Source organism: Strigops habroptila, chromosome 9 (assembly GCF_004027225.2).
Source record: "Strigops habroptila isolate Jane chromosome 9, bStrHab1.2.pri, whole genome shotgun sequence".
Lineage (NCBI taxonomy): Eukaryota > Metazoa > Chordata > Aves > Psittaciformes > Psittacidae > Strigops > Strigops habroptila.
The window spans coordinates 7360889-7388622 of record NC_044285.2 but is presented as its reverse complement, the minus strand read 5'-3'; the positions used below and the strand labels follow the sequence as shown (position 1 = coordinate 7388622).

The 27734-nt window shown below is 41.7% G+C and overlaps 1 protein-coding gene across 1 annotated transcript in view; it reads right to left on the bottom strand.

Moving 5' to 3' along the window:
• The window catches only part of AGBL1 (ATP/GTP binding protein like 1), a 268169-nt gene that overhangs the window by 222435 nt on the left and 18000 nt on the right, over positions 1-27734 (bottom strand). The window contains exons 6-10 of the mRNA XM_030498061.1: positions 18541-18578; positions 7846-8054; positions 3952-4117; positions 2925-2998; positions 120-236 (exon numbers count right to left, since the gene is read on the bottom strand). Of these exons, the coding sequence (XP_030353921.1) occupies positions 120-236; positions 2925-2998; positions 3952-4117; positions 7846-8054; positions 18541-18578 (604 nt within the window). The remainder of the gene's footprint in view (positions 1-119; positions 237-2924; positions 2999-3951; positions 4118-7845; positions 8055-18540; positions 18579-27734) is intronic.

Genomic DNA, 27734 nt, shown 5'->3' with positions numbered 1-27734 from the left:
CCTATCTAGGTTTCTTTTTGCAGTAGCCTTGTCTAGTTATCTCTTGTCAGTACTGCCTTTCAAGTATTTCTTAAACTCTTGATTATTCACAAATAAAGGAAGCCATATTATGATAGTACCTGAAAATTATGGGAAAGTTCTGGACACATTGCTTCATATTGTCCAAGCTCTTCCTTTGGCCGGTCAAGAACTGGCTTTGACCTCAATTTGTTCACATCTGTCTCCAAGTCATAATCCTACAAAAGCAGAATTAGAAAAGCATGTATATTAAACATGCCTCACAAGATAACTGTTGAGGTGATATTCTGCACAATACCCTTGCTTTCTAATAACATCATACTCTTTTAATAAGTCCTATAAGTATTAAAGTCCTTTTATGGAAACGAAAATAGAGGCACAGGGGGAAAGACTACATCATGAAAAAGAAGAAATTGATGTTTTGGTATTTAAGTACTCAAGTAGACATACCATGAAAAAATGGTTTCAAAAAAGCATTGAGACTGAAAGTTGAACCTTTTTATAAGCACCTCAGCTTGGGAGGTTTCAGAATAACCAACAATTGCTAGTTATTTCTAAGCGTATCATCCATTCCCTTGCTTATGTTGTGTAAATCAGTAGGCACAGGTCCTCAATGTAATTGGTAATATTCTTATTCAAAGAAAAAATAATCAAATATCTATTTAGCAAGAAAATTCTCCTTGTATATTAATGCCAAAATTGTCCTCACAGTCCACCAGCCAAATTAGAAAGCTTGACACTTCTACTTTTCATTTTGATGACCACATGGTTTCTCTGAGTGCCTGTCAATCAAACAGAAAGGCCCAGATCCATATAATTGAACTTATAGGCACCAATTGCTTATATTTTATTTTTATCTCTCAACACTGCTTATAAAAATCTGTGAAACTGTTGCCCAATTCATCTTTACTTTCCAACTTCCTTGGTATTTTTATATGAAAAAAAGCTTTTTAGATCTCAACCATCAGTTAATCGAGGATAAGAAACATATCCGAAACTTTCACAGTCGAAGGCAACTGTGCAACCTCCTCCATATCCAATAAAAGAACCAAAACCGAACTGTGTCAGCATTCACTCATAAGAAACCAGGAAAAGATGGGGCAAGCGAGAAGGATGGAGACATGGTATTGATGAGTGGGCATTACACTACAGCATTATTCAAATAATTCAACATGTCATTAGTAAGTATGTCCCACCAAACGCCACCAAAGAAGTGATTTGTTCACGATAGACACATTTCTGAAAATATTATCAAAAGAAAAAAAGATAAAATTGCCCAAATGCAAAAGCGTCCATGAGATTTCAAATCCTGAGCCACACTTGTATTGCAAAGCAGAGTTTGAAATGCTGTTAAGGCCTAGTTGAAAACGCAGTGAAGAGCTGCACGGAGTATGAGGTCAGTTTAAAGGATTTGCCACAGACAGCATAATGATGCGTAAGCAGCTTCAAGCTCGCTGAAGATTTGGGTTGGGAAGGATAGATGGTTGATGTGATGATTTTGATTTTCATAGAACTGTCTGAACAGTTACTGATGAAAGTGTCAAGCCAAGTTTAAGTTTGGTTGATATTACTCGTATGCATAGATACGTTATGTAGCTGTGAAAATGTTCATACATCACATCAACACCAGGAAATATTGTGCAAATGACAGCTCATACAGAAAAAGTAAACTGAAAGTTCATTATCCATTCCCTGCTTGCTTTCCCTTTAGAAAGATTTGTCACAAGAGATATATGACCAGCACACCAGACAAACAGTACTTAAAACTCATACTCAGAGCAAGCTCTTAGGCAAAAAATAAGAACAAACCTGATGATCACATCTACTTGGTAAAACCTTATGAATAATGAAATAGTTCAGAGACATATAGGAATATAGGATCTGTTTCTGAATGAATAACTAATTAAAGAAGGAGATAAATTCACTATGAACCTTATTCCTAATGAGCATCTTGACGAGCTGTAACATTCAGCTAAAAACAGACAGACAGAGGCAAGTCAGGACACTGAGCTAATGTGGTATTTTTTCTTTCAGTTTCCTTTTTTCATTGGGTGACATTAATTTAATACTCGAGGAGAAAAAGACAGGACAAGTAATGAAAATGCCCTTCCACAAAGTCTCAATCATATCTAATTAGACTGTATTTGCAACTTCATTTCTTTAATATGCCTTCCCAAACCACTTTATGTGGCAAAGACCTATTAGCAGCATTCACTACTTCACATTTGCACATGTGCTTGTGTGTATTTTCACAACAAAAATGTTTGCACGCCCATCCTTGGCTAATAGAGGGTTTTTTTGCAAGTTAGGTCATGGCAGGAAGAGTGCAAAGGGAGAAGTCGGAAAACTATTGAATAATTCATTGAATTATTTGTCTATGTGCAGCAGCAAATAAAGAAGAAATATAGGTTCAAATGCCTCAGCTGTGGCTTAAAAGAACTGACCTTTTGCTTAGGATTGATGCACAGCCCAAATATACTCTGATATGGGAAGAAGAAAGGGGTTAGTCTTTCCTAGGTGGTAATTCCATTTTGTCCACTACGTGCCATTTCTGGTCTACACCTGGAAGAATCAAAGATCCATCATTTATCCCTGACTGTGCACATGATTCTAATAGTCACTGGTCAGTCTCTTTGCAGGAACAGAGAAGCCACCAAAACCCACACCATCCTGGGTGACAAGCATGGCAATTAATAAGATAAATGCAGGGGACTCTCTTCAGTGAATGTCAATGCTTTCTCTTTTCCTTCTTTCAAGTATCCTGTATTATTTCTGAAGTGTATTTATGTGGGACCACATGTGTATCTACATTCTCTGTTTTGACAGCTTATCAGGATGTCAAAACAGACAATGAAAAGCTTACTTTCCAGTATGCGGATGACTAATGAAATGGCTCATATACCTACTTCCTCCTTACTCTCCTCTTCCTCACTATCCAGGTCTTTTTCAGCCTCTTCCTCTCCATCACTTTCATAGTCACCTGCGGAAGTAGAAAAGAGGCAAAGACGTTCAACCTAATACCCCCTTCAGGCCCTCTACAGAAATAGGTGCAACCTCTTCAACGTGCCACATGCCTTCAAACTACAACTCACCACAACCCTGATCAAAGCAGATCCCATTTGTTAATTTAATATAAATGAATGTGGCACTAGATCTCCCACTTTTTAAAGCTCTGTTCTCTTGGACTCAAGCACTGCCTTTCAAAACCATGACAAATATCACCATGATATGGATCCAACTCCCATTACAAAGCAATACAGAGATTTTCTGCTTGGCTGCAATAATAGTACAGGATGCTCTTAATCTATATTATCTAGACTAGGATGTTTTACTACCATCATTGTTATATTATTTGAGCATCTTCCATATGAAACTGAAAGCAATAGAGAAATTGCTTGTGTGTATCACAGGGTGTCCTTTTCTGTGTGTTCTCCTTTTCAGGCTATACTGCCTGTGCTCAAGTTCTGCTTTTCATCTTTCACTCATGCAGCGTTATTGCTATCTGTTTTTATTTTAGAAAGGAAAAAGGATAATAATTCCTGCAATTCTTTACTGAAAAAGAAGCAGGGCAGTGTTTCCCCCCCTACCCAGACAGCCATGCACATGCATAGTGTCTCTGTGGTTGTGTTGGAGCAAGGCACCTCCAGCCTCTGTCATGCCCACTTTGTTTCATTATTTTTGGAAAATAGAAGGATTTGGGGTTTTTTCCCCTTTTCCTTGCTCCTTTTACTCTTCTCTCATTTATTCTCCGAACAGAATCTCCAAGCTCTGAGAAGACTTGAGAGTAATTTCCTTTTGCCTGACTGAGACTCTAAACCACCAGATTAATTTTAACTGTAAACCTCAGGACTAGGCTGCCAAGACTCCCTTTCCCAGATCCCACATTTCATTCTCATGTCATGCTCCTACTGAACTCACCCTTCAGCCCATTACCTTCAGATCCCACACATGGAGGTTCAGGCTTGGCATTCCCAGGAAGAGGGAAGGAATAGGAACTCCTTACTGTCACCACAGGCAGAAGCTCCTTGGGGTAGCACTTCCTCAGAATCTGAGTAGCGGTGTTGATGATAGGATCCAGATTTTTGCAAGATAAACAATCCTAGGAACCAGAGGAGAGCAGTGTTAAGAATTGTCCCTTACAATTGTCCTGCCTATTACACACAATCCCCCAGAGGAGAGACACTCCTCCGATTGGAATATGAAATCTTTATACTTATAGCTTTTTGTTTTCTGTTCCCCTCTCACATTTTTTTAAACTTTCCTTTTTGCCATTAAAGAAGTATACCTGGAAGAGCAATACCTCAAGTCCACAGGGCTGGATGAAATCCACTCAAGGGTACTGAGGGAGCCAGTAGAAGTGCTCACCAAGCCACTTTCCTGACTAACCTCAGCATCATCAGTCCTGGCTAACCAGGGAGGTCCCAGCTGACTGGAAGTGAGCAACTGGGACCCCTATCTACAAGATGGGCTGGAAGGAGGATCCAGGGAACTACAGGTCTATCAGTAACTTCCTCAGTGCCAGGGAAGGTTATAGGGCAGATCACCTTGAGTGACATCACATGGCATGTACAGGACAAGAAGGTAATCAAGCTCAGTCAGCATGGGTTTATTGAAAGGCAGCTCCTGCGTGACTGACCTGATCTCCTTCTATGACAAGGTGACCCACTTAGTGGATGAGGGAAAGGCAGTGGATAGTGTCTAATTCGAGTTTAGTAAAGCCTTTGACACCATTTCCCACTGCATTCTCCTAGAAAAACTGGCTGCTTATGGTTTGGATGGATGTACTGTTCACTGGGTAAAAAACTGTCTGGATGACCAGGCTCAAGAGTGGTCGTGAAGGGAGTTAAATCCAGTTGACAGCAAGTCACAGTCATGGTTTAGTGGTGGACTGGGCAGTGCTGGGTTAACAGTTGGACTTGATGATGTTAAAAGGTCTTTCCCAATCTAAATATTTCTATGATTCTGAAGTACTTTATTATAGGAAAATGTCTGCATTGAGATTTATTTTCTTTTTAGTTGTGCAGGATTTTATTCTGTTCTCTCATGTATGATTGAACAGCATTAGAAGATTCAATGGGATTAACCAGGATTCCTGTAGGGATGCTAGAAAAATCATCTAAAGCTGACATGCTTACAACAGTCACTACAAGAATCTTAGTACATATTTCTAGATCTCTGCCTGTTAGGAACAAGGGGGAGAAAACAGACAATTTTGAAAGCATCTCCAAGGAAAGTTTTATTATGTTTAGAGCAAACACTAAGGAGAATGTGTTGCTGTTCCTAGTGCTTCAATTTATTCCCTTGTTCACGTGGTGTTTGGTTGCTTTTGTTTGCTTGTTAAAGGAAAGATAAGGGGAGATTGTTATTCTGTTGCTGCACGTAGACATTCTTGAACAATCTTACTCTGGTGTACTAAAACTGTTCTGTATTTATTAGAACAGTGAAGACAGGAGAGCAAGCACACGGATGTTACTACTGGGAAGTATAAAGTGAATAATACTATCTATCTTAGAGTAGACCCTAGTACAGGAAGGCTGAAGAGAAACCAGGCAAGCTTAAGAAATCAGACAGATAAAGAATAAAATAGCAAATTGATGTTCCATGCACCAGTCTCTTAAAGGCGGTGTAAACCTGTTGTCTTGTCTCGGGGTACGCAACTCCCTGTGACTGCACACAAAGCCAGCCAGTTGCTAATGTGAATATACCATTTAACTGCCATGAAAGTCTAAGACAAGTTTGGAAGAAGAAATGGGAGCACAAAGTGCTTCCTTTCCACAAATGATTTCATTATCTAAAATTATTTTTCATTCCAGGTAGGAGCAAAAATCAAATTATCTCTAAAGTTCTCTTCAAATAAAGTAGCAGTCACATGTGATCTATGTAAGGAGACAGTCTATGAACTATCGGTTCTTCCTGTAAAGACACAGCTTTATGGGCTATTAAAAGCTCAGGTATTTCAGCTATCCATCAGTCCATACAATAAGCAGCTGGAGAGGTTTCAGTTTAAAACCAGCCTTGTAAATAGGAATTCCACTGCAGGCTATTAAAACAAGCAAAGAAAATGAAAAAAAAAATAGTTTCAGCAGAACTTTTCTAGGCAGCTTTTAACACCTTTAAAATCTCATTAGCTGCTCAGAGGTTGGTCAAGGCTAATCACCACAGCCAGCAAATTCCTAAAGGCACTAAAATACTGTCTGCAGACAAAAAGAGTCATTGTTTTCCCAAGCAGAAGTTATTTGTCTTGTCCTGTCTCCGTCTCTTTTACTCTTCCTACAACATAAAATTCCTCTCAGGAGAATACATTTCCCATTTTCTGTCTACCGTGAAAATTAAAGATAGTAGCAGCAGCAGCCTCTACCTCAGGACAGAGCTAGGGAAGGGTATGAGTGAGATCTCCGAGGGCCGCCAGAGTCCTCCTGACACTTTGTGTCTTGGAGAGACACTAAAACTTACAGTATCCCAAAGAAGTAATGGGGGAACACTGAGCTTTGAATTTATTAACCTTGGTAAATCTCCTTCCATGATGTTCCTGGTAGTGTATAGTAGGAGACAACAAACTGGAGGCCCCTGAAGCTGTCATTTCTGCTCCGCTTCTAACCTTTGGAAGGATTAGTATTAACAGTGCTCACTGAAGTCTTAGTGTGTCATTTCCTGTTTGTTCACCCAAGGTGACCCCATGCTTGCACTTCCCATGGGGCTGCTCCCAGGCTGAGCTATCAGGAGATGTTAGCTCAGAAACCTACATGGGCTGTAGAAGGCTCTTGAGAGGGAACGAGCTGACATCTACCCTCAAGCAGCTGTTGCCATTCACCCTATTCAAGTTTCTGCAGATCAAGGACTTCTCATTAACAAAGGCCATACTCCCTTTAAATATCAGTTGGTTCTGGCCACCTCATCCCCAACCTGAAAATCTGGTCAAGTCCTCAAGAGGACAATGAAGTGACACAACTCTGCCAGTGTACCATCTACTGTTAGTAAGAAATATCTTTCAGTCACAGGAGAATTATTTATGACGGCAATGGGAAAGATGAAGAAGCAAATACACTGGGTCATAAGGCAGTGGGTTTTCTGGAGAAGAAGGGGACAGGTTTTTCATCCTGTCTGTGATGGTGCTAGAATGAGATAATGCACTGGCCAGTAAGAATGACAACGGAAACACTCCTCGTGGAATCACATGGATGTAGTACCAAAAAGGTTTCTCCATAAGCAGCTTTTCCAAAGAAGGCTAAAGCAGCATGTTGAGGAAAACTGTTACTGTTCTGTACCTGCCCTTTCTATACCATAGAGACATCCCACCTTCAGGACCATGTCCAGCTTTCTTGATGAACCCATATTGATGTTCCACAAGATTAAAACTGGGAATCCTGAATGTTGATGGAAGTTTCTCATTAGCAAATGCCTGGGTAAATCAACATTCTTTTTTCACGTGTGTGTAAAAAACTGATTGGGTGGAATTATCCATCTGGATACCCGAAAGAAAACATCTCATGAAACACCTAAGTGACTCTTCTGTGGAGACACTGCACTGTTCTTTGAGAGAGGAAGTCTCAGTAGACAGCAGGATCCACGGGGGAGGAGGGGGAAATAAAGGGCGTTAAAAAGCCTGAACTACAATTCCCATGAGGCTCAGCAGGAATTAGTTTTAAACTGAGACTTTTCACCTTTTCTGAAGTACTAACTGTGAAAAACTAAATATATTTTAACATTATCGTATTTTTCATTGATATGTTATATAAATTCGAGATAAAACTATGGAATTCCCTGCACTGTGAGGTAGAACCCAGCACTAACCAATCCATGTCACTTAGCTACTAAAGCACCATTTACCTGTACACTTGTAAAGAGAATCTCCATACCCTTGGAAAAAAGGAAAGTCTCCCTGCCCAGCTGGATGTTGGTAATGTGCTTTAGGCAGAGCAGGAGACCCTTACGAATATAGATGTAGTTGTTGGAGACATCATTGCGATGCCAGTCTTGATAGAGTCTCAGCAATCCACCCAGGTAGCCTCTGCTCACTGCCCGTCGGCTGTTAGACTCTGAAAAGGAAGAGAAAAGGCTGAATTAAACTATTCATGGTGTTTGATAACTCCATGGCTACTTAGTGCTCAAACTCAGACTTTATCACCTGCTCATTCTTGCTTAATGGTCTCAGAAAAATAAAACTTTGGGTTGTTTTTTTTTTTTTTTTTTTTTTTTTTTACAATTTAGGAGGTTTTTATTTGCTAAGCATGAGCCAGACTCTTGGAATAGCACATGCAAACAAACGAAGCAGTCTCTCTTCTGTCTAGGTGGAAATGGCTGCTCCAGGACCCTCCAGATGAACCAAACCACACGTGGGGAAAGGGCAGACCCCAAATCTCCTACAAAATGCTAATAAACTTAATCCCAATTACACACCATAAGAACTCCTGAAACTAAGGAAGCTCCTGAGGAGTGAGAAAAGCTGAAGAACACTAGGATTAGTCAATAGCAAGTCATAAACTTCACATAGTGCTGTACTTCAGTCCTGAGATAACACCTTATTGAGATCAGGAAATCCAGAAACCTTGTAACTGTACAACCCTGTCACAGCCAGCAAGATTATGTTTGACTTCTAAATGTGTTCCCACACATTCCTGTATAACAAAAGCCATAAATCAAACTATTCTGCAAACCCACAGTACTTAAAAATTAACAAAACACAAACATGAGCAACATCAATTTGGGCTTCTTTTCTGTTGCTTCCTAGCTCTAAGATTTGAACATTACCTGGATGTGACCTTTAAAAGGCCTTATTGCATGGGAAAAAAAAATAAAAATAAAAGAATATGGGCTTTATAAAAATATGAAAGGGAAGCTGTAATGTTCCCTTAATCATGTAGCTCTAGGACATCAGACTGAAATTAAAAGATTCTAAAACTTACAATAAAATACAAATTCTGCTGAGTATTCTATATTCTTCACCCACTGCATTTCTTGCCCCACAGGACAAACAAGAAGCCATATGAGACTCAAGATTCCCTCCCTTCAAACCAAACATGTTTTCCTGACTGGTCCTGACATTCCCTGCTGCGACACACATTAGAAGCTGTCAGGAGCTCAGTAATCAACCAAGGGGCCAGGTAGCAAATGTAAGACTGGAGCTCAGCATCCTGAATACCAATCAGTGTTTGCAGCTCACAACAGATGGCTCTTGGTACGGGTTCTCCAGAGCTAGTAGGTTCCAATTCATTTCCAGTTCGTTAAACAAAGTGCCAGAGCCCCTCACACCTGGAACGTTAAAGTCATCAGTGGGGATTTACAGACAGGAGAAGGAGCTGGAGGTTAAGAGAGAGAACAGAAATATGCTGCATGCAGGAGATTAGTAACAAGGGAAGCCAACCAGAGAGTAAGCAGGAAGCAGCTAGTATGCAGCAAACCTCAATCCTAGTGGTGAAGTAGAGAGAGGTATTGGGAAGGGGACGGAAGTCACCTGAAGTCATCTGTCTGCTCTCTTGCTCATTAGCAAACTCTTACTTGGAGAAGTGATTGGAGAGTAGTTCTGCTACTTGTTGTTGTCCTGTAGTTTTCTCTACCATTGGCACCACAGGGCAGGCAATGAACAGCATCCCCAGACCAGTTTGCCAACTCATTTTAATCTTGCTCTGCACCTTCACACCACCCTGTTGACATGCCCCTGCACTGACCTGCTGGTCACACAGCTATTCCAGTCCTACACAGCTCTGCCAAGTCTCCTACACCTTGGCCTGCAGTTCTCTCTAGCATTTATCCCCTTGTTGTTAACCATCTCACACTAACTCTGCCAGTACATCTTGTATTTCAGGACTCAGTGATTGTCAGCATGTAGGTCATCCTTCTCCTTTGACCTTCACTGTTTGGTTTTTTCTATTTTACTTTCTGCAAGAAAACTTTAATTGCTTGAGAATCCCTTATCAATCCCAATGATTTTATTCATGATTTCCTGTTAATCCTCAACCAGCTGTCATGTTTACTAACCTGCAGGATGACTAACCCCTTAAATCAGTCAATCTTCCCTGAAGAATTACTCGGGAAGCTCTGTAAAAGTCAATAAGTATATAAAACATGACAAGAAGAAGAGAGTCAGGGAGTGTAAGGTAGGGACAATTTAGATGAGACTGAGAGCTGCCCTGAACTGTTCAGAGGCAGATGAAATTGGACTAAATCTAGGGATTTATAGCCCCTAGCATTCAGTGCCTGAAGTCTAAGCTTTCTGTGTCACTGTCGATAGGACAAGGGAAATGTTGGAAAGCACTGTGAGTAGAGGTCCTTGGGAATTTATTAAAATAATAATAACAAAATTATCATGTGTTTTTGATGTTTTCCTCATGTTTTTCAAGACAGGCTTCCACTTTTGGATCCCCGCTCCATAGGGACCGGAATATACAACTGTCCCATACGTCAGTTTTATCACTAGATGGAAAGCAGGGAGGAAGCTGAGCAGAAGAAGTTTGCTATGTTTCCCCTCATGTTTTCTGTAGTATTTACCACCTTTAAGATCAAAACAGTTGCTCTGAAAAGTGATGCTAGATAGTCTGTTCTGTGAGGAGATCAGAAGCAATGAGAATTACTTGCTGAGGGGGCAAAAACCGCATTCATTTTGCTCCTCCTGTCTGATTACATTGATTCTCCTCTGCTCTCCTGTGTTGTCAGGGTTTTTCTTACAGTTTTTTTCAGTTGTATAGCCAATAAAGTAGTGAATAAATGAAGGAGAAAGTATGCCAAGATCTCCAGAAGGCAGAACGGAAAAAGGAGGCCTCCCCACCTGTCTCTGTTGGTCTCTCCATCTAGGGATGCACCTGCATGAGCATCCATCTAGATTTTGGCAAAAATACAGATAGTGAAAAAATAATCATACAGGTACAAGCAGCACTGCACAGATTTGTAGGCAGCAAGAACCCACCCCTCCTGGAGCCAGTATGCATGGTCTGAGTGATGAGTGGTAAGTGGTAAGACGTCCTGTGTCTTTTGACCCTTTTGCTGTTATTCTTTCATTAGTCCCTTTCTTTCTCCCAGGGTATGGCCAGTGTTCAGTGGAAATGAAAGTCCTCCTTCCACACAGCTTTCAGAAGCGCCCAGGGATGGTGCTTTCTGTTTTGGTTCAATGCTTGATCTGTGAGACAGATGCACATCTCCTCTTTGAGCTAATGGAACAGTGACATTTTTTCATGCATGTAATATTTTAAGATACATATAGTAAGCTTACACAATAATCTTTGTATCCCACACTAGCTGTAAGTAGAGTAGATAGCATTGACCATCAATTCATCTGTACTTAGAATTTTACATACCTAAATTTAGTGGTGAAATCTCAATAAACTGATTAAAACTCTTTAAACAAAGTACTGGATGAGATCTGAGCGATCTCTGACTCTCTTGCTGACAGTCTGTCTTCCTAATGTTATTCTGGCATCTCTGATAGAATCACTGTCTTCACAACCTTCCCCAAACCTGTCACTGGCATACTGTTTCCTTTGCAAGGGTTTCACTTTGCCTGCCGAAGATGGGATGGAGGATAGGGGGATACTCAGTTTCCCCATGCTTCTGGAATTGACCTTCCACTTCTGGCTTCCAGGGCAGTGCTTCTAACCAGTGAAAGTTTAAGCACTGAATAGAATATCCAGCCTGAATAATCTGTGCAGTTAGCCAGAAACATTTGACATGGATGCACAGCAACATGCAGGGGCTTCAGACGGTTAAAGGTGCATCTACATTTGCAAGGGTATCACACTAGAAAGAAATCCAGTTTTGACAGAACTCTGATTTTGTGTTAGGGGACAAGGACAGACTCTAAAGCCAGGGTTTCAGCCTAGTAGATAAAGTCCCATGACTGCCAGTGTTTCTGTGGACATTTCTGAAGCCCTCCTTACATTCCAGTCCCCTTTGAAGTGTGTGCCAGGAGCACAGGGACCACTGGAAAACATGCAGCATATTTAATCACAAAACCAAATTACAGTCAACCTGAAACATAATGAGCAATGCATTGCTTACCAGGCAGAACAAAGAGATTTATCTTTCTGTCTATCTGCTTAAATCTCCTTGTTGATGCCACTCCACTGATTCATTATGCCAAGAACATATATTGCTACAGTTTGGAGATAAGAATGCTCTGCTAAATTAACCCTATGGCCCCTAAAGCAGTGAAAGGAATAAGAAAACCTCAAGCTTCCCCACTCTGCTCTAGTGATTGCCTTTTGGGAATAAGAAATGAAAGATATCTCCTAAAGCAAAGGGAAAACAGCTATTTTATTCAGTCATTGAGAGGCCATTTTTGCTAAAGGTAAGCATGAAGGTTCCCTATAGAAGCAAAATTAACTGTCCCCATGGAGAAACTTAGTCATCCATCAAATGCTGGAATGAATTCAGACCCAGTGGGCTCTACAGTTCCAGCAAGAAGTTGGTCTTAGCTCAACTCTTGTTGGAAGCCAGAAAACTGCTGTAATTGTGCCCTGTAAATTTCAGAGCCCAGGCATTTATTTAAGCAGTTAGGATAGACAAATAACACTGGCACAGAGGTAGAGAACACAGGCAGGATTTGCTAGCAACTACAAGTGCCATGTTTTGCTCCTAGAATGGGAATCAGCCACAAGCTTTGCTTCAGTACGAGAACAGCTCTTTCTACTCCAAAATGTTAAAGTTCCATATGTTGGCCAATTCTGTGACATTCATACAGACCGTATTAGGACACGGTGATTCTTCTCCAATTTGCCTTTGTTACATTGTTCATATGTAAAACTAAGGAAGAGCAAGCCAACCCCGTTTGAAACTTTCAAACTAACCCCAAAAGGAAACTGGTTTTTAAAAAGGTTTCCTCTTTTTCTTTTCTTTCCCAGGTTCATAGCAGCTTCTGGTTGGAACTCAACAGAAAGTTGAAAATCTACAAAAACAAACCAACATTTTCACAAAATTTCCAGCTTGATTATTCTGATCAAAGTGGGTTGAAAGAGTTCAAATAAGGATGCTAGAATTTGGAAGACTTCCTCAAATTCAGCCACTGGGTTTCCTGAAGCCAGATCACCACTGGAGGCACAAACACTGCTCATGCCAAGGCAAAGGCAGTAAACAATCATTTGTAAGAATGTCAACAGAGAATAATGCAGCTCCTCAACACTTTGGTTCCATTATACCCATCTTGAGGAGCAAAACAGTGGGAAGCTGCCATGTCAAGGAGATGAAACCAACATTTTCTCTGCAGCACTAAGTTACTTTCAGTTTGAGATAAGTCTATGTATGAAAAGCAGTCTTGAGGAAGGGAATATAAAGGATATTCAAAAATAATTCTTTCCCCCCATAAAGCAGCTCTTTTCAGAAAGAAAGTTAAATATAGAATCAAGACTGTTTGCATTCTGAAATTCAGGAAGAAAGGACACACACAGGCCTTATTTTAGATGATTATGAAAGGAACTATTTGCAAAATTCAACTCTGCTCCCAATACAAGTTGCGAGGATAGATTTGGGGCCAAACTGATAATGAAGTTTGATTCCAAAGATAGGTAATGAAGTTTTAAACTGATTGTGAGAAACAGGTACCTGGCGAAGTATTAGGCAAATCACAGACATTGTGCTGTTTGCTGCAGGAACCAGTATGGTTTAACCGTAAGGCTATTTTGATGCAAGATCAAAGACCTGTGTCAGTAGATCTGTTGCAGAACATTATGAATTCAGACATAGAGGGTACAGGCCTTTCAGAAACCGTAATCTGCTTATGTGCTAGAACATTGCTTTCTGTTTCTCAGAGTTACTTGCCCCTCCTTGATGCCAGCATAAAAGGAAAAGAATGACACTGATTATTTTATCCTACCAGCCACAAGGCATAATCCTATGTTTTGATAAGAAAATAATTTAGAAAATGAGCAGGTGAAAGGTTAAATAAAGGTTAGTTGGCAGAAGATGAGGGTGAAAGAGCAGGAAATGAGAGATAAAAGGCTGGGGGGGCGGGAAGAGGGAAGGCAAGAGAATAAAGAGAATCAAAGAAAAAGGAAAAGATATAGAAAGAGAGGTGAAAGGCCATCAGCAATAACTGCTGGTAGCACACCGAATTGTCTTGATGAAATAAGCATGATCAGGGGTCACCACAACCTGTCTTTTTTAATTGCTCATTACAGTTGTACCAGGCAAGCCCTGCAGCCAGGGCCCTTCCCTTCAATATCCACTGAGCAAATGCCTCTGAGATCAGTTCTAGCTAATTTCCTTAAAGACATGCAAGCTGCTAATTCTGGGAAATACAGATAGTCGGGAATAACAAATACCACCAAAATTAGATTAAAATAACCTGCTGATAAACAAATTACTCACCAAAAATAAACATTGGATTAAGCAGCGGTGGGAGCAGGATCCCTATAATCACATCGCCATCGTGTGGCTCCCTGTGTCGAGCAGCAGCGGCCGGTTTGGTCCATCACATCACCTTCAGATGCGCTTGTCTGAGCTTATACAGTGGGGCCCAGTTTTCTTCCACTGCCCCTAATGTGGGACTGGTTTGCCTGTTTTATTTATGGGAGTGAGCTCACTAAAAGCAATAGAGCCCATGGCTAGGAGTGACATGAGGGCAGCCCTCACCTTCAACCACTGCACAAACAGGCTCCAGTTGGGGTATGCCCCATCCACACCCGAGCCTCTTGCTGACAAAGAAGGGCTCAGTGATGAGCTCCCCAGGCCTTAAGACAGAACTGGAACAAGATACAAAACCAGATGTACTCAGGAGAAGTAGAATAAAGCCAAAGGAGACTGGAAAAAGTACCCTGGGAAAGATGGGAGACACTTGGAGAAGGATGCTGCGCCTCATCCCACCTCAGTTTATCGACAGCTATTGGTATATACGCTCCTCATCCTCACCCTGGGCTGTAGAAAGCATCTAGAAACTGAAGAAGGAAGGAAGGACAGGTATAATGCTAGAAAGCTTGACTAACATTCAAGAGAAGAGTAAAAAGCCTCCTGATGCTCTTATGGCACTTCAACGCCACTATAGATATTTACCAAGCAACATGTATAATAATGTAGTTCAGTCAGAGGGAGTTAACAGCATGGTAGAGAGACAGCAGATATAAAAAAAATAACCAACAACCCATCAAGGCAATGGAGGAAGGACGTGCTACAAGCTGTTTGCTGCACGCAAACAGAGAGAGGTGGAGAACAGCCACTGGGAGAGTCGCATGTGAGGACTGGTAAAGTATCCTGAGGTACTTGGAAGGAGGCAAGAGGCCAGGAGTGAGAGTCTGGCTGAGAAACATCTCCTCTATGTCAGTAATCCAAGCCTCCACCAATAGAAAGATGCAGCACTGCAGAACTTCTCTTCCTCTGTTATTCACCATCTCCATCACTGATTTGAGCTATGTACATGTGACAAGGACAACCAAGGTCACTCTTGTCTTGCACTGGGTTTCCAAGCATTTCTTCCTTGTTGCGGATGAAGCACAAGTTTGTAGTGTCCCATCAATTATTTCTTTGGACAAGCTTATACTTTCCTCTCTGAAACACAACACCAACAATTTCCCAGGTAGAGCTGGGGTGGTAATATTTCCTTACACTTATGCCTTCTGTCCTGGCAGATCTTGCTTCTTCCAGTTACGCACCTGCTAAGTGGGCATTTAGCATCAGCTTCTGTTAAGGAAGAGACAGAGGCCAGAAAGTCTCTAGCCAGCCCCTGGCCCTCCAGATGGACAGTCTCAAGTAGAGCTTGTGGAAGCTTCAGCTGAGGAGCTGAAGATGGATGTTTCTGAAATCCATCGGGGAGACACACTGCCATCTGCCTGTTCCCTTCAAAATTACTGCGTGCTTTCTCGTTGCAGCTCGCTGCCAAAGCAAGAAGGACACTTACCCTCCAGCACAGCTCCGTGTATAACCATAATGCCGTGATCACTTTGGGCTGAAGCGCTTAAGGATAAGACAGCCCTATAGGGAGACCCTCAGGAATGAAAGTGTTCTTGTCCTGTTTTATAGCCTTCACCCCCAGCACAATTGAATTTCACCGTTTCCCAGCAAGTCACTAAGTCTCCAAAAAAGCTCACAATAATCAGTCCACTAATTCAGTGCTGTAGCACATTCCAAGATTCCTGCCTCCCATTTAGTTGTATCCCATCTAAAACAAGCTAAAGGGCTTCTCGGTGTCTTGGCGTACGCAGTTTTACCCCTTGTTTCAAGAAGCAGTTTTCAAGTGCTATAACATTCACCAGATCTTACTTTTAAGAACCCCTGCACCACTCAAAGGCACTAAGGTCATGGGCATAAATAAGTTAACTGTGACAAACAAAGCTGCCCTGACACAGCCATGAGAAAGAATTCAGCTCTTTCCCAGCCATGGTGAATTTATCTCTGGAAGAACCAGAGCTGTTTTTCACATCTCCTGACCCACACCTCCCAAAAGACACAGACTGCTCATTTGTATGCAGCTACCAGAGCAGTCCATTCCAGAAGCCTGGAGCCTCTCATGTCCTGAGAAGGACAAAGGGAAAACTAAAAGACATTCATGACTAGTCAGCATCGGACTGCAGAAAACATCAAAGAACACAGTTCAGGCTGACTTGTGGGCTGTGGTGCTCTATTTGATTGCAAGTATTGGCACCATTTCCCAAATCCCAGTTCCAGTGCCTTAAAGAACATCAGCTGAAAACAGACCATATTGTTTTCCTAAAATCACTTTTCCCTGGAAGCAGTGTTGCTGTAACAATGTTGTTTGGTTGTGAATGATAAAGGAGAAAAGCACACACTAACAGCAAACTAGGAAGTGCATCTCAAAACAAAAATGCCTCTCCCAAGCAATGCCTTTGTTTGCAGTGGTCAACAGTACAAATGAACATGAGAACCCTAATCTCCATACCATAGTGATCAACCAGAGTGACAGTGGATGGGCTGCTTTGCTCAATAAACCAAGTCCTCACTGAGTTAATTTTTGGTTTTGTACCTTCTGTGCAAGCACCTGAAACAACCAGAGGGATCAGTGTGTTCTTCCAGTACTGGAAACTCTCTATGCACTTCCTAGATCAAGAACCAAGATGCTTTCACAACCTAAATTGGCTGGAAAGAGTTAGACAGAAAATTTCTAAGAGTAAATAGCTCTAAAACCTTCTCATTCCAGGAGAAAAAGAGATGGGAGAATTTGGAGCTGAATCCAAAATATCCCCTAGATCATTCTCAGCTTCCCCCCTCCAACTTTCACACGTGTTTACAACTCCCCAGGAGACTACATTTCACAGCTTCCCTTGGTAATTACTCCTCCACTTCTATATACTGTTCTCATCTCTATACCCAGAACAAGCCTCCAAGTAGAAAACTTACCCTATAAATATCTTGGGACAAGAGAATTTCACTTCCCATTTCTAGTACTTGCCACAAAACAGGAGCGCAGGAGAAAAGCTCAAGCTGCCAGATGAGCTTTCAGCTCTTGCTCTACTTTTCCACCCTTCTCTGTATATTTCTTTCTACTCTGAAGGCTAATTTTGCTTTTGTATTGCAGGCAGCTGTGGCAGAGCCCCACAACCCCCTTATTAAGATTTAGTGCCCAAATTAGAAGGTCTTTCCTTGTTGCAATAACGTGACCTTTAAATCTAGGCAGCAAGGTTAATATTGAGGCATTATTTCAGAATTCATCACTTGAGCTGCTGCATCTCAGACATGATCCCATTGCAGTATGCTCATTTAAGCACTGCTTCCAGGGTTACAATTTTTCACAAATGCATCTATTCCTAATACTACGAAAAGGAGAAGGGGGAGGAGAAGAAAGAAAGGGAGGGAGGGGGGGAAGAGAGAGAAGGACAATATGCCATTGTGATTTATTGTAGAGTGCTCTTTCTTAATCAAAGCTTTATTAAATTCTGGTAATAAAAAGCTAAGTGTTTTCAGATGGGATAAAGGCAAAAAAAAGGGGTAGCATGTTCATTTCAGGAACAGTCATGCCAGCAGTACATGACTGAGAACCCATGTGAAGGTCTTCAAGACCCCTAGCTATCACAGATGTTAAGCACAGCCTGCCATAGCAGGGCTGTACCCCAGCAACCACTAGGTCTCAGCCCTGTCTGCACGTTACCAGACCTGACAAGCTTGCAAGGGAGAATTAAGGTCATTTCTTTCGGACTGCAAGATTTTTCCAAGCCTTTGCCAACAGCAGCATTGTTACCAGGTAAGCACACAGTGCAACAGCACAGGACAGAGAGGTCCTGGCACTGCTCTCCAGTGATGCTGCAACAGAGCAATAAGCATTTGTCACTGACTGCAGAGGTTCTTCATTTCTTTCACTCTACCAACCCCCAGGACAACCAGTGTTCCCTAAACACTCAAATAAGGGTCTAGTCTTGCTCCCTCAGCAGCTTTCTCCCTTAGACCAGGGCACCATCTCCCATAGAGCTGTGTGCCCACAGAGCCGCAGGAATCTTAGCTAGACATATAGCATTACTGACTCTGTTCTAAGCAGTGCTCTTTGAGACTGAGGCAAGAAGGGATACCAAGGGAGAATGAAGTTCAACAGGATCATTCTGTCCAGTAGCACAACACAGAAAGAAAAGTCAGAAAGAATATTAAAAACAAGCTTACTTGATTTCAGCAAAGCTGCCAGAGCCTCAATGGCTGCCCTGGGGAAAGAAGAGAGATGGAGAAATAATGTCAATTTCCTCAATAATTTTTGTAACCTTCATCTTCACACTCTTCTGTGCCAGGCTCCCCAGCTGGCCTAAATTGACAGCTTATGATGGACTTTGACAGAACTGCAATGTTTTACACCAGCGGAGGATCCAGTCTCTGCAGCTGACTCAGTTATTCTTAAAGACCATTAGCCCTCTAGCTTTAGCGTTACACTGATTTGTAGTGACCATTAAATTTAAAGCAACACCCACGTATCCAAAGTAAGGAAGCAAGTCATTAACTGCTGCCCCAGAGCTACTTCTTTGTATTAAAGACTCGGCACATGCCCACTCCAGACATCAGTGCTTCCATCTACATCAGTAGATGACAACTTCTGCATCAAGCTGGGACGTTCATGTCAGTATTTCCAGCCAAATTCCACTCCCTTCTCTGTTTTCCCCAAACAAGCTTCACCCCTCGTGTCCTCCCTCCCACTAGCTTTAAGTGAAAAGAAAAACTGATTTCTTTTAATTATAACAGTGTCTTGCATTGCAGTGACATGTAAAGGCCCCTACTCAGATCAGGACTTGCAAGAAAGGTGCTAAAGCTCTATGGGAAGACTGCTGGCCCCATGAAGCTTAGAGAATAAGTAGCTAGAGGGGAAGAGATACACAGCGAGATTTCTGTTGACCTTCCATGTCAATTTCAATGTGCAGGTAAAGCAACAAAACCTTTCGCAGCCAGCATAGCCCTGGTTTAAGTGGGAGTTGATCACTAATGTTTGCAGCTTGAAAAGCTGAACTGAAACATCCTTGTTCCTCACCACCCAGAGGCAAGTTTCTTCCTTTTGTGGTGTAATCTCCATCCCACTAGCCCCACAAAAGACTTTTTCCAGTTGTATTCTGCTGGAGTGAGAAGATCCATGTTCTAACCTGCCCTGCTGCTAAGTTTCAAGTGCCCACAGCTGATTAAATACATACAGCTACCTCCATGCCCAAGGATTTCTTAAAATGTAATCTGTTTACAAACCAATCCCCAAATAAAATCACATTAACTTCCATCCTGAGCCAATTATCATCCTGCAGCAAAAAAAATATAAGTATTTTTTGCCACCAAGCCGCTGTTCATGGTATGTCTTAACAGCAGCAGAAACTAAGAAAGATTAAGAGCTGGTTCTTGCTGATGTTGGATCAACTACCTATCTAATGTCATTCTTTCATAATGAATCTGACAGAGTTCAACAACAGCATTACAAAAACTGAAAACCAAGAATCCATCCAGAGCATCTCCCAAAGCTCGAAGTCAAGTATTATCTTGTAAAGGAGACTACCTTACATACCTGCATCTGCAGCCTGAAAGTAATGTCTCCATCACACACCAGAACAGCAGAGCAGTGAAGGAAGTACCGCAGTGTTTCTGGCTCCAAGAAGAAGAGATCTAAGGATTTCCTGTAGGCATCTAGTTTATTTAAGAGGTTCTTATGAGTACTGCAAAGGGTTTCATTAGGGCTATACCACTGTTATAGTGTGAACACTGCCAGCAAACCTCCCATCAAACAAGCAATCAGCAAGTCTGGATTTTCCAATACTTTTTGGGGGTCTGTAAAAATCACAGACACAACTTCATTCATCTTCAGACCACCCAAACCATGATCTCAGATGCATAATCTCCTATTCCCACTATCTTTGAGTCCCCATTCTCTCTAATTCCTCATCACACTTGACCCAGAAGACCTTAACTCTTCCTGGCCATACCATAACTGACCCTTCAACAGCCTTAACCACCCCTGATCTCTTCTCCAGGCTTGGAGGAAGTTGGTCTGCTCTAACTCCAGGGATAGGAGCTATTTGTGGTTCTGATGTGACCTGATCGGGCAGGTTTGCAACTGCTTTGCTTGTAAATCTGAGAAACCCAAGACTATCATAAAGATGTAAGTAAATTCACCCAGATGGTACTATTGTAAGGTGGAAAGCTCAGACACGTCCTGAAAAGTAAAGACTTGAAGGTGGTATCACCTAGATCCCAGCATCACCACTCAGAAGAATCAGAACTTTACATAATCACCACCTACTTCTGAAGCAACATCATAGACCTGCAGCTGTAGCTGGCTGGATTCCCCATAACCCAGGCTAACAGCCTAGATACATCCTCATCTCTGTACAGGCATGGACTCAGTACTGCAATAAAATAAAGTGGAACCAAACTAGTACATTTCATCTCTTCAAGTACTGCAATTTATCACAGGGATTTTGGCATATGCAATATGTAGTGTTCTGTGTGTCTTACAGCATGTACTCTACAGTTAGTCATAACTATGTGCAGACCCAGTAGACTGACCTCAATAGTATTCATTGCTTTAGAAGAGATTTTGAAAGAAAAATATAATTAGAGACATGAGGGTAAACTGCAAAACAGATAAAATGGGTTTAAGGGATAAAATGGACTTAGCAAGAGTAGATCAATCCAGCCTAACTTGATATCTTTGTTTGATGAGTGATTTTTCTAGACAAGAGAAATGCATTTGATCTAATTTATCTTTACTTCAATAGAGCATTTGATGTGGTGCCACACTGGAAATTATTAGCAAAGCTGGAGAACACAGGGATTAGTGTAAGAATTGCACCATGGGTAAGGAACTGGTTAAAGAGGCAATGACAGGAGTTGTGCTGAAAGAGGAATTATTAGTCTGGAAGGAAGGTATGTGTGGAAGTGCTCAAGGATGTTTTGAGACCGATCTTATTTTATCTTTTCATTAATGACCTTGGCACAAAAAGTCAGAGTATACTAACAAAATCTGCTGACTGTGTGAAGTCAGGAGCTGCTGCCAATAGCAGGGAGTTCAGAATATCTTTCAGGAGTGGCAGGATGTTCTTGAGTGCTAAAGCAATAGAAATGTGATGAAATGTAATAGTCAAAGTGCAAGGTTACACATTTAGGGTTTAATAGGAATTGCTGTTATGAGCAGGGGCTCATAATTTGGAAATGAGCAGAAGGACATCCTGAATATATGAGCCCATTAGAGGATGAGGACAAGCATGACCCAGCAGGATGGGTGGGTCATGAGAGGACAGATCAGGTCTCATGAAAGCCATGGCCAGTGGAGAGAGGAAAGCATGAATTTCGTACAAGGCTTCACCTGAATAGCTTTGCGCAGTGTTCAGGAGGAACCGTGCAGAAGAGTACTAAGAAAATCATTATGTTAAAGGAGACTTACCTCAACAGGAGTCTTAAAGATCACAGTTTTGTCACCTTAGCAAAATGATGGTTAAGAGGTGACTTGATTGTTCTCCATAGACACACTGTGTGAGGGAGAAGTAAACACTGAGGAAGACAGAGAGCTACTTAAGCTAAAGAACAAAGCTGGCACAAGAACAAATGGATATAAAATGGCCATGAATAAAATTCAACTGGAAATTAGAGGATGGGTTTTAAGCACTGGAAAATGAAGCTCTGAAACATCCTTTTGGCAGCAATGGGATGAACAACCTAATGACTTTGAAAAGGGAGCCTGAATTGCTTATAATGGGGCTGTTAGGCTCAGTTGTCAACATGGAAAGTGCCTAAAAAAAGTGACCCAGGAATGACTGTAGTCTTATATCCCTATATTTTAATCTTAGGTAAAATGGAAATGAAACGAGAAACAGGTATTCTAAGTACAAGGTTAATTAACCAGACCAGAAAAGAAGAGCTGCACCAGCTTAAGCTGAAAGCCCGGATAGTCTCGTATCCTGTGGCCAACATTGGCCAAGGGAAGCATGTAAGACCACAGCAAAAACAGTGCTAGAACTTGCAGAGCCGACTCAGACTCAAGCAGTCTGCAGTCCAGAGATTTCTTAAGCTAGCAATGGTGCCTTGGGGAGGCTTTTGAGCTCTTAGTTGGTTTTGCTTCCATATATTTTCCTGGATGCTTTTGAACCTACGCAAACTTTCAGCATCCACAATCACCCTGGAAGAGGAGTTCACACCTAAATTGTGTAGAGTTATCTACCTGCATTTGTTCTAAGTTTAGACTTAAATCAGCATTGTAATTTACACTTTAAGTCAGCTGTCAGCAAGTATCCCCAGAATATTACTTATCTTTGATGCTGAACAAATTCAAACATACAAAACACCCCATGGAAAACAAATAAGTTATATAAGAGAATGCAGAATGGACTTTCACCACCAAAACCAGAAGCAAGCTTACGGCAAGCCAGGCAAGTCGTGTTTGTGTTACCAGCACCTCTTAACACCACATGGCAAACCAACAGCATCTTTTCTGCTATCAGAAGACATAACAAGATGATTAAGCGTGGGACAGGAAGACAGAGAGAAAGGAGATAAATTGTGCACGAAAGCAAGGATGGGGGAGAGGGAAGATGGGAATGGGAGGAAAAGTTTAAGAGCAACAGAAAGAGAACTTGATGAGCCATATGCTCGACCAGAGAATCTGATGGCTTGCCCAGCGTAGAACTCTGGATTTGTCTCAAAAAGGAATCGGGGAAAAAAAGAAATAATTAGAAAACCTGCCAAATCTGTCCAGATGCCTTCCTCTGATTTTTTGTTCTTTGTGGTAATACATTAGTAAAATCTTAGCCGTTTTGTCAAACCCAGTGTATCTCATAGGAGATTTACTTCTATATTTCAAAAAAAAAAAAAAAAAAAAAAAAAGGATGTATAAATAAAGTTGCCCCATCTTAAAAGGCATAATAATAAATGCTGCTTCATGATCACAAAACATTAAAAACTCCCTGTAGTAGCAGTCAAGACAGCCACTCTGAAGAATGGAAATCTTTGAAGTGTTTCCAAGTCAGCAGCTTGGATATCTGGGCAGGAGTACAACTAGCAGGCACATAGACAAATGCAACTTCCAGATCCTGTGCTTAGGAACCAGGAGCAACAAAGGAAAACTCTACTTCCCAAACCAAAGCACAATTGGATTAGCCACCAAAACTCCTTTGTCTGGGCTACTAAAAAGTCCAGACAAAGGAGTCTTATGCCTGGATCACCCTTTCGGATCTGAGCTTCCAGGACAGCATTACTGGAAATCACTGCAGACAGAGACGACAGAGTCAGAATCTCTTAGGTTTTCTACTCTGCTCTGATCTCAGCTCACAGGTTGTAGTGCTGGGCAGTATAATGGACAATGCTGTGCCTGTTTCTGTCTCAAATTTATTTGTTCCACTGACAAGACTCCTGAAAATAAAAAACCTCACTACAGAGCAGAGGCATGATGGGCTACATGAAAGGATTATGGATTTCAAGACTCATAGGACACACTGGCATTGTTACCTACCTGTTCAGGACCAGCTTGGAAGTGTGCACAAGGAACTGCAGAGAAGCCAAAGACTGAACAAAGAAATGATGCAACAGGGTTCTACAAATCAGTTCCCAAGTAATTTAACCAGCCTTCCTTCTCCTGTGAGATTATATTTTTTACATGCTTAAACATGAAACCTCATCAAATTATTGAACGAAAGGTAATGATTTGGTGCTTCATTAAACACCTCTTCAACTTGATGCCTGATCTAATTCCTAAAGGCAATCACACTTGGATAATAAAGATGTAAAGCACTATTTTTATAGAAATGTAAGGAAAGGTTCTGTTCCTGCCTGGCAACCTGCATGCTCTCTCCTTTTACCCTTCACCCTGCTATTTCACAGTATACTCACTTGTTGCTGTCATGTTTATTTATATCACAGGCAGCATGGGGCACTGACCATGCAATATATATTTGCACAGCATCTTCACAATGGGAACCCTGACTGAGGGCTTGAGCTATTACAGCTTACAGGCTTAAAGCCCCTAAGCTTCCATAGCCCCTGTCTCTGGGAAGAATTAAGTGTCCTTGAGTGTACATATAGTCTGGCTGCATTTTGCCTCCAACCCCTGGGACTTGCACTTAACTACTGGAGTTTATACAGTCACTGAGCAACTCACTTAAAAGACAATTTCACATTTGACAACTGAGAGACATTTAGAAACAACATGTAGGCACCACAGCAATAGGTGCTTTATAAATTCTACCAGAAGGTAGATCTCATCTGAGACAGATGCCTTGAATAGTCATTTCCCTTGTGGCCCAGAAATACAGATCTGCAGGCACTTGCACAGTGATTTGTTTTGTTTTAAAGGCTTAAAAGGTCTTGGAAATATGGGTGAGAAGAAGCTGCTTATGCTGCTGGCATTTTCATGGCACTTCTGCTCTAGGACTTACACAAAACCACCCATCATCATGTCCACTTTAATTCCAGCTTGATAGCTAGACATTATAACCTATGCTAAAGGCAAAGCCTGCTCACAGTGCAATGTCTTACACACTGCCAACAGGTGGAGTTTGGAGATCCAGCTGTGTGCACAGATGTGCTTTCAGTGTAAAGCTGAAGTAAAGGGAATAAAAATCACACACTCCTAATGGTTACTTCAGTTCCAGGGACCAGCTTTTTTTTTCCTAGAAAAGCTTACAGCGATTTTAATACAAATATACATCTTCTATGAAACTTATTCTCTGTGATGTAGTCCATTTTGCTGAGTAAGTGAGCAAACAAAAAAAGGTACAGAAATTCAATGCATACTCAACAGTATTTCCTCCCCATCTTTAAAGATTTATATGTCTATTAACTCTAAGAGGAGAGTTGTGAGGAAAAACGTGTGCACAGGTGCCAAAGTCAATGCTAACAGCCAGCAAGACTTAATAGGAGAAGGAGTGATGATGATTCCTTGTTTTTTAACCCTACAACAGATCCAGGAGCAAGTTTTCTCCTATGTTGCACTTTTGGAGAACACATTGACTTCAGCTCACCAAAGACACGCTGCTCCTTGTAGAGCAGCTATAGGTGTGGTGTGGAAACCCCAGTGCGAGGTCCTCTTTTGCTCTCATGGCTAATACAATAAGCATATCTCAGTTCCCAGGTTCAGCTCAAAGTGCGAACTGTAGCATTTTCCAAACATCTCCATGGAGCCTGTTAGGTTAAAAATCAGTGGAAAAGTTATAGCTTTCCAGCCTCTTTCATCTCTGCCTCCCAGAAAGAAGAGTCACTCCAGGTTTATCCTCCAGGCATCCTAACAAGTATCCTGCTCTCTCTTGTGTGCAAGAACTACAGGAGAGACAGCTGTATCCTAAAAATTCAACCTATCCTTTACTGCTCTAAATTAAATTAGCTTCAAAGCAGTAGCAAAGAACAAGGTACATGAAACACACTTAAATCCATGCCAAAAAAGTGCCCGTGCATTTCTTACAGCATGGTGCAGAGCTGGCACTGCCTCCTCAGGCAGAAGCTGTACCTCAGAAGAATTCCCATTCCTGTCAACTCCCTCTCTAGGGTCAGATGTCACCAATATGGCTAAGGCAGGCTGTGACAGATTGTCATTCACATCAAGATGAAAGGGCTGGAAGGATCACAAGCAGACAGGATTCTTAACAGATCCATCACCCAGGCAGTTTCAGGCTGACAGTGTGAGAATCCAGTCCTCCCACCCAAGAGACACATGTAGAGGACTGAGAGAGGGGTTGATGCTACCCTTGATTGATTAAGAGGACTGGTGAGGATACTCATCGAGGCCACATCTTCTAACAAGCACCAGCACAGCCCTACAAAACATCTCATACGCAGTTAAAACATGTCAGTCAGTGGGGTTAAATCCCCCTCCTTTCCCCAGATGACTGTCTTCCAATGCCAATATAGCTACTAGAAAGAAAGAGCCCCAGTGGTCTTTTGGCTCAGCCTTTAGTTGTCAATTTATTTCTAGCTTATCAGTTCACCATACCTGGCAGCTTTTGCTCTGGAGAGCCCAGGGATTGACATGCACATTGTGCTCATAGCAAGGTAGGTGCCCAGTGCACAGCTAGAGACCCAGCCCCATCCTGCTTCTGGATTGCAAACTTTTCTGAACACTTTGTACACCGAGAATAAGGGCAGGGAGAGGAACGCAACCCACATACCTGGTGAAACCCTGCTTACTGCATGAAGCAGCCAAAGGACACTGCTTGGTGACATACCCAGGAACCCTAGAGTCAAATCTCAGTAGGACAACTGTAACTTCTGTCCTCATCAAGAGAAATTGAACTGCAGGTGCTTTGCCACTGGGGAGTCTGATGGTGAACTATAAAAGAGAAGGTAGCGCTTAGGGGTACCCAGGACTTTATGATGCCAGAAAATGAGCCTGCCCTCACGTTATATTGCCTACACAGAATTGCAAGGTTTTGATTTTATGGATACTATCAGTTGCTGGCAGTGATATCCAAGGGCAGCTTGTATTGCCGACAGCCCAGGTAGCGAGGTATCTAGCATGCCACTGCTTGTGCCCAGAGCTATTTGACAGCACAGAAGGGAGGCTGGTTTCAAAGCAATCAAGATTAAGAGCTGTAGTTCTCCCTGACTACTGGTTAGTACAAACCATCTCTAAGGCAGCAGTCATCTCAGGGTACATCATCTTTAAAAAGCACTTTGTAATGAAAGGTGCTCTTGAGCTGTAAAGCAGCACTGTTTGAAGTAGCAACCTTTGCTGCATGTAAGTAGCCTGCTGCAACAGATGGGAAATGTGAGTTTTCATTTCAACCATTCCTGCAGTTTCATTGCTTAGGATTGAGGTTTGTTTTGGTCTTTTTAACCAAAGAAAAGCATCTTTCAGGGTAACTAATTTTAAAAATATGTACAGTTTAAGAGACTTGAAAAGAATAAGAAATACAAAGCTGAAGGACTGAGAAAGCACCATCTTCCATGATCTGTACCAAGGAACAAGGCTGACTTGTGTGGCAGCCTTTTCTTTAAGAAGTCAGATGTTTCAGAATAAAAGAAGGAATGGCTGATACTGAACACAAGATGAAAAACAGTGTTTGTTCTTTTTAATCTAATGGTACTCTTTCCATACTACAGGGCTCTAGCAATAGATCCATCAATTTGAGTTTATATGACACTTGACTTTCCCCTCCAGTCCTATTCAGATAAAGCACATCCATAAAGTCCACCCAAAGGAAAGTTAAAGATTAAAACCTTCAGGGATGAAAGCTGACTTGCAGGGCTTCTCTGAATACAACAAAGCAAGAAGCAATTCATGCAAGTATAGCTACTGGAATCATTCTCCCTGTGCTGCATGGCAAGATGCAGCTTGGATGGTTGTGAACTGGCAATAATGCCATAACAGAACCCTATAGCCTTACTCAGTTCTGCCTGTTGGGGAGTGTTCA